Below are 8,528 nucleotides of genomic sequence, written 5' to 3' on the forward strand. Positions count from 1 at the left end.
TTTTTTTTTTTTTTTTTTTTTTTTAGTGGAATCGTTGAGCTGACATTCCGATTCACAAAGTTGAGAAAGTTTCTGTCATATTAAAGTGAACGAAGTAACAGTCGTAAAACATTGCAAAGTGGAAGAAATGGCGAAAGTATATGAACACCAGAACAGAGGAATGCTCGTGTATAAAAAGAATTAGCAATGTGAATTATTAACTAAACAAATATAGTATCGTGTGTAAACACAATTTGCATTAACACAATTTAATTACTTTACTACACGATAAAATATATGTCCTACTGCTCCTGATTATTCGACCAATTTCAAAGATTAATTCACGTTGCTTGAATAACTTCAATTTAAGACACGTACGATCTTAAATCAGTAATTGAATCAAAACAATATTCCTTGTTATAATAAAGAGTCGTATTAAGTTTCAAAAATATATCATAGCATAAAAGGGACTAAATCAAGGGATGAATCAAAACAAACACTTATCAACATCTAACGACGCCAAACAACAGCGAACTTTCAGCTCCCAAAAACCATACCAAATTTCCACAAACTCTCGAAGCCAAACGGTATCTATACAACTCCACTTTCATTCACCTTGACCTTATCCGTCTCATTTCGCCGATTTCAAACAACGTGCACGTTATTAAACCAACGAGACAGTTGTACAATAGGGCGTTTTCCATCTACCCTCCGCCAAATCCAAAGAAAACCTTTACATTCATCTCGAAGGACTCGCATCCTGCAAACTTTCGATTTTAATGATAATAACGATAATAAAAGCAATAACGATGGCCTCGGGTCCTGGAGCTCGCAGACCAAACGCAACAGGGAAAAGCGGGAGAGAACGAAGAAGGAGGAGGAGGGGGAGGAGGAGAAGGAAGAAAGCTGGACTCCTCGAAAGAGGCGTCTGATCAATGGTGATGGAAACTTCTCCCTTCCTTCCCTGTTCTTCCACCGAGAAAGGAGGTTGTATCACGAATCAAGAAGTCGGCTGGTGGTAGAGGCAAAGAAACGAAGAGAGACGAATTGAAATGACGGCAGACGGAGGCTAGCGCCTGTTACGGTACAAGGCGAATGAGAAGAAGACGGGCAAGACAAGTAGCCTTAAATTGAAAGAGGCCAAAATTGGAATTCTCCTGCCAAACTTGAACGTCGTGCCCCCGGGGTCTGTTTCGAAGCCGATTGCCCCTCGTGCCTGACGCCAACCTCCTACCTCCAGTCTGTTCGATACTGGTTCACATTGAAACAGATAAATTCGTGGATGTTTATACGGAAATTACGAGGGCGACTTCCGCGGGCGAAAGAAACGGGATGCCGATGCAGGAAGCGAGCCGATCGACTGTTGCAAATTCGATCATCTCTCCGAATGAATCGCTATCAAGCTTGGGGTCTGTTGCACACGAACAGTGTAGGTAATATCGTTAACAATGTTTAGCGATTGCTAATAATTTGATAGATTTATGGTCTTAATGATGTAGGGTATGTGAGAAAGACGGATATACTGTGAGTTAAATTTTATTAAAAATGTCATCAATGTGAAATATTTACGATTAAGGCAGAAATGATATAATTATCAAACAAAATTATGCCACCTAATAGGAATAACGTCATAATTCAAAATATTTGAACAGCATTTTATCAGAGAATCCAGGAATGGTTAGTTAAATAGCCAAAGAAAAGAATTTGTTTAATTTTATTTTTAAATAGTTGAGTGTTTAAAAATTTTTCTTCGTTATGTCACTCTTCTTCCATATCATCGGTATGCGGGATGCATCAGTATCAAGGGTCGATCGTATTGGCTGATGTGTTAGGATATAGGAAAAAAGGGACAGATTTTGAGCGACGATGTGGGACAGTTCGAAATATGTTTGAGTAATATGATCGATGAGACGAGGGTTGGACTGAAATGTGTAGCGATGTATGCTGTTTTGTGGTTGAATAAGAATCAGGATAAAATCGATATCTAATGCATTTACTACATGACAGGTTCCATATGACGCAAGTTCGGAAACAAAATTGACGTACAAAATGATGAAGATGGGTTTGTACTTTGTACAAGTACATCGGAAAGTTTCTTGGCATTTTTCCTGCTTTAGCAATATTTTACTAAAATTAAGACAATACACCATAAACCCTACAAAATTTATTATATTTTGACGTATTTATACCGACGAACAAATAAAATCCTTTATGCTTATGTTTTACAAAATACCATATACATATGTACAGGGATTTCATCCAATTATCCGATAATGAGACTCAAACGAGATGAGAAATATCGATGAGATTTAACGAAGTTCCTTTTTTGCAATTTTGCACTTCACCCGAGAACGCTTGAATAACGAGGAAACGAAGAAACCACTGCAAAAATTAGCGTTACAGCTAAGTAATTAGCATGACTTCCAAGAGTATATCGAGGCGAAAAAAAGTTGCTCGATTATCGGACTTGGGATGAATATCGAAATTTCCAGTGGGTGATTATGAAGCAACGATTACAGGAATCAAGATTGATGAGCTAACTTTAGCGAACGTCGCATTATACATCAGAGAAAATTTTCATCGTTCAGCGTTAGTATATTAAGGCTATTAAGTACTTTGAAAGCAAATATATTTATACCGCTTAAGACAAATAAAATAATCTCATAAATAAGGGAATCATAAATAACAAATAAAATAGTCTCGTAAGTAATCATAATTAGATGTCTATGCAAATTTATATTTTTTATGACACCACAATGTAAAAAATTGAAATTTTGTTTATCCATTAAATATTATAACGAACTCCACACTTTTGATATAACAAACCCTGTTAAATAATATAAATAATTCTCAACCAAAAATACAACATCGATCTTATAGCATATGGACATTAGATCCGTACATGAATTTTAAACATCATTATTTGGGATGGCATTAGGCCGCAGTTAGCAGGAGCAACTACATTAACACTCTGCCGATAATCCCGTCGGTTTATCAGACTTTAATCCGATTATATGGCCACCGTATTATAATTGACCACGATTACTAGCTAGCCTATAAGCCTGCTACTTTATTGTGTGCGTGACGTTTGGTACGTTATACTATTTCGTACTGCATTACTATAATGTACGAAACCACAAAAAATCTGCTATATGCATAGGTCTTTGAATGTGCAGATTTGGGAAAATGAAGTTTATATAATACAATAATTTGTTGCTGAGTCGTGTTCGAAGAAAATTGAGGAATCGATAGGATGGTTCTCGGACGTCGGTGAAATGTATTTTATTGAGCTGAATTAGAAATAAGTGTCGTTCATAACCTTGAGAAATTCCGTGATCTTGCATAATGCGCGAATTTCGCTGTCGAAGGAACTTACTTTGCGAAGTTGGCAGACTATTTTGGGACACGCCTGATACGTTCTTTAAAAAAAAGAACTATGTAGCAATATCGTGAGTCTCATTCGATATTAAAATTAAAAAACCAAAGATATTTCGGACGAGATAATATCGTAAATGAAATTAAGTATCTTTAAATAAAATGTTCTTGAGATTCAAAATTCATTTTCCATTTATGATAAATGTACAATAGATATTTCTAAATAAATAGAGGCATCTAATTTCATAAGAATTAAATACGAAAAGAATTTTATAAGAATTAAATATATCGAAAACATCAATTTTACAAATACTTCGATAGATAATAAATATTGTATACGTCAATTAAAACAGTCTTATAATCCCAAAGCTACGAGGGTGGTTAGACTGCCATAAATAACAGTATCACTAACGAGAGGCGAGGACAACGATGGCGAGAGTGTTTATTACCTCGGAAAAAAATGTATGGCGACACAGGTCCTACCTATAACATCTAATACTACTTCAGGGGAGCAAAAATCGATATATCCTCAAACAACTAAAACCAATCCGTTTTTATACACAGATAAATCACGACAAAAAGTAACCACGATAAATTATCATGAGATTAAATTTCAAATTACATAAAAGTACACATTATTGTAAGTATTTAATAGTCACAGCGTATGAAACTATAAAAGCCAACAAATATCCCAAATATAACACGAAGCAGGATAGCGCATAAGAAAAGCATAGCAAAACCATTTCTATTAATTTTTTCATTGTTATCAACTCAGCTTCACAAATATAAGTTTCATGAAAATAGATAATAAATCTATGAAATTTTATAACCATCAATCAAGTAAAGAATCATTTTCGTTATGTTCAGTAGAATGCATACAAATACATATGCACATATTATGGAGGTATTAAAAACACATATGTATATGTTTAATTCCAGACTCAATTAAAAAATTTGCCAGTGCGTGTGTATTGCGTGGTATATTATATGAATATATATTGTATGTTTCATCGTTTAACGAATAAAGAGAGAATTATGCAAGAGAAACAAAACCAATCTCGTGACAGTATAAAATCTTCTGTCAAATATAAAATATCTTTACGTAATAAATATTTATATACAGATATATAAATATAAAAGCATAGAAAATCCCTATACTTGTCAAGAACGTCGACTTCAAGATCATTTAGAACGTTTCCAAAGCAGACGACCCTTCACCCGCCGGTTAAACATTGTCTGAAACCTTGAAGCAACGGTGTTTAGGAAACCATAAATCCCCGTTTCACTTTCAGCAGCGCGCGACCGCGAAATTTCCATCGCGAAGTAGGCGTTCCTGCACGCGCTTCGCCCGCTCCAACTTTCTCGCGGCGAGGCTCTTTGTTAGAGTGATAAATGCGACCTACAGCCGTGCCCGACCTCACGCATAAAATAAAGCGCTAAAGTATTAAGTAGGGCTTACGAGCGAGAGTCGTAACGATTCACCCTCTTGAATCAAGTGGCACCCGTTCCTCTCTTTGTCGCCCTTTCCTCCACCCTTCACGATCCCGCCCCACTTTGTCGCTACTGTTGCGACGAGCACTTTCGTCAAGGGACGGTACTACACCGGTGACAACGAGACGAACGAAACTTTGTTCAACACAGCCAGGTGTACCGACCTTCTCGATCTTTCTTTCCACTCTGTCTTGCTCCTCTTTTTCTTCTTCTTATTTACGACTTTTCTCTCACGACGACCATAACCTCACGTCGCGACGCCTTTATGTTGCAACGCTCATGAAGCAAGTTAGCAATTTACCGATGATCGGGATGAGGTGCCTGACGATGTGACTTTATTGCGTTCGATAGCGATGTCGATTTGGTTTTCTTCTTTTCTTCTGTGTCTCTTTCCACTGCGCTTTGGTTTCCGCACTTTTCCCTGTTTTTCTTTTGCAGGGACGCTGGTCGGTAGATCTTTTTTTATTATGGAAAAACACCGCTTGATTTGTCGGGATTTGTACCGTCTTTTTCGTATTGCGTTTTTTGGTGAGGTGTCTAAGCTCTTATTTTTACTTCACAATAAATCGGATGATAAGAATGTCAATAAGATTACGAACAAGAACTAGACCAAAAAATCAGAATAAAATGATGGAACAGTCAAACTATCCAATCAAAAATTCACCCAATAACCTCGAACAACCCAATCATAACCCAAATATAGCATACGTGCCACATCAGTATACAACTAACAACCGACCAAAGAATTGCAATAAAATCATATAACAATGATACTAACCAACCACGAATTCTGGATGACCTCGTACTCTCAATCATATCTCGATCACCGGGTATTTCCACTATACATTTCACATAACCAGCACGAACTATTCCGTACAAAGATTTTCATTTACAGTTTTACGCGCACCAGGTCAAATTCAGTGTAGAAACTTGCTTGCCAAGACAAAGTAAACCCAGATTCCGGAGCGCGTACAGACGTGGGTGTATGGGCGAATTGTGACGTTTCGACCGCATTTTCGAGGACACCAGGAAGCACAGTCAAGGTGAGCTGTATATTTCGACTGCAAAGGCGTTTAGACGTTGCGCTTCGGGCGATCCTGAGCACCAAAGCTGAGTGCTGGAACAATTATAAGCACCGCCGGAAGTCACCGTGCCTCCTCCACCCTTTTCATCCCGTTTCGCCCTACTCCCGCGTTTCCCTTTCGTCCTTCCGTTCGTTCGCGCTCTGTCAGCCAGCGAAACCGGTCTTCTTCCACCCCTTCTACGGCTGCCAGTCCACCCTCTAACACCATCGTGCCCAGCGGGTATTTTGTCACCATCGTAATTATATTTCTCCCTTCAACCGATTCTTTGGCTGCCACGAGAAAATATCAATACTGCCGGTTACTCGTCGGACGTATCCTGAATCGATGCTGAAGATCGTGGTTGGATTCGTCACGATTCAATTAAAAGCGAAGGACTTACGTTAAGCGTAGAAAATGAGACGTTTAATTTCGATTTATGTTAGGATGCCCTCAAACTGTCGATATATATTGTCAGTATTTCAAGGTTCTCAACTAAAAGGATAAATACGTATTAACGATACGATACTATCCATATTTATTGACAAGCCGCATTTTCGTTCAGAACCTTGACATACAATACTATTGATTACCTGGAGGTACAAGATTTGTGTCCGAAAGTTATTTGGAAGTTTTAATGTTTGTGTTCGAAGATGATTTCTTCGTTAAAAGATTATTGAGATTTTCCGGACGGAATTTTTTTTAGGCATTTCAAAAAATTTGTCTTTATTAATTATTAATCTTGGATATGTATGTCTTTTGGTGCTTTTGTAAGGGGGATTTAATGCATTAAAAATTTCTCACCAATTTGATCGAAAACAAGCATAAATAATGTGTAGTTAGTTAATAATTTGTAAAGTACAATGTTGTGTTTGTTTAGTAAATGCCGATTTAAGAGATGCTCGACAAATTTTGATGTAGGTTCAATCGTATATGACAAAGTGAAGATAATAATTCTTCGTTTGAACATTTTTTTCATTCGATAAAGTTACAATGCCCTCGCGTATCTTCGTGATTCCGAACAAGCAAACCAAAATTGATATTCTCTTCCGCTGACAACGAGCCACGATTAAACCAGACGATGAGCGAACTGTTATGATACAGTAACACGATTACCGAACAATGCACGTTTATTGAACCAACAGAATTTGAATAAAGTCTGATCGAATAGGTACCGATGCATCGTTGTACGATTATCTGAACCCTTTTAGCAAGTAAAATACTGATATTTCCATGTTATCATTGCACTCATGGAACAAAACTTCCCATTGAAACTTCGCGAGCTGTATGATTAAAAATATACGAAATTTAGTTACTGGACTGTGGATTTACGTAAATACATAAGTTGCAGTATATTAATTGCAATTTAAAGTTCATAGAAAACTCACGTTTTCGATAGTAGGACTTGGTAGTGCCCACTGAACGGTGGATGTTGCACCCGCAGCGCTCGCAGGGCGTCTCTTATTCACGAAATCGACTGGTAGACTGTAATCGTCGCACAGGGAGACCTGAAAGCAAAAATAGGGTTAGATACGATGGCCACAGATGAAAGAAAATATGATAAGTCACGTTCTCCGACTTTTATAAAAGATAATATTAAAACTTAATACATTATTAACCGATTGATTCTGTATCAAAATTATCTTTGCATTCCATTTTAGGATTACTTATGTAACTGCAACAGCCCCTTCATTTCTATCACTATCAACAAAATTCATAATAAAGAAAATATTTACACATTTGTGCGTAGCCTAAACAAGCACGTGACAGGGTTATTACGATTAAAATCAATTAGTCACACCATCGTACTTAACCAAGTACACGGTCCCAGCCGTGGACGAAACTCTAACGCGAGCGGAATAAAAATATTGCCGGGTCGGTCATTAAGGGAACATTTCCGAATTAATTCGGATAATCGTCCGGTCGTCGTTCCACGCACGCAGGAAGCCCCTCGTTCGCAATAATTTCCCGCTATGCAGGGAGAAAGGACAAAAAAAAAAAAAGAAGGAAAGAGAAAAAAGATTACCCGGGCAGTGCGTTAATCCTCAGCAACGTTGGAGGCAACGCTGCTGCCTCTCCCAAGGTACCTACGTAGATACGACTCAGTTGGCAAAAATCTCCGATGGAGAGAGCGGAAAAACAAAAATCGCGAGAATAAAGAATGGCTGAACAGACGGATAAAGACTGAAACTTGGGTAGGATAGAGGAGGTGGCGAATATAGGGGGGTGGTTGGCAATGGTATAGTGCTGAGTAGCGCGAGGATTCCTGCCACTCGACAAATCGCAGGGTAAGCACCCTGTCCCCCTCAACTGCCGGCCCTAAGTCCCAATCGTCGAGGACCGGACCAGCTCATCAGCGATATTTACTGTCTGCCTGGAGAATCGATCTATTGATGGTCGCATCTACTGTGCACCCTCGGTGCCACCCTTGTCTTCTCACCCCCTCTCGTCCGAGCGACAGCGGTGGCCGCAGTCAGAGAGCAGAGCCACACGGACCACCACCTACGTCTGTGCATGCATATAAATCGAGACAATCGCGGATCCCCGGGGGCGGCTTATCGCGCTGGAGTTGAGCCGCGGTGGGGTGGCCGAAGCGAGCGCCCCAGGGAGACCGGGCCACCC

The 8,528-nt window shown here is 38.8% G+C and overlaps 1 protein-coding gene across 1 annotated transcript in view; it reads right to left on the minus strand.

Annotated features, from left to right (window-relative positions):
* The window catches only part of LOC100748169, a 247,496-nt gene that overhangs the window by 52,196 nt on the left and 186,772 nt on the right, over positions 1-8,528 (minus strand). Inside the window, exon 3 of the mRNA XM_003490246.4 lies at positions 7,295-7,414. Coding sequence (XP_003490294.1) covers positions 7,295-7,414 — 120 coding nt within the window. The remainder of the gene's footprint in view (positions 1-7,294; positions 7,415-8,528) is intronic.

The sequence above is a fragment of the Bombus impatiens genome, unplaced genomic scaffold, assembly GCF_000188095.3.
Source record: "Bombus impatiens unplaced genomic scaffold, BIMP_2.2 scf_0418, whole genome shotgun sequence".
NCBI lineage: Eukaryota > Metazoa > Arthropoda > Insecta > Hymenoptera > Apidae > Bombus > Bombus impatiens.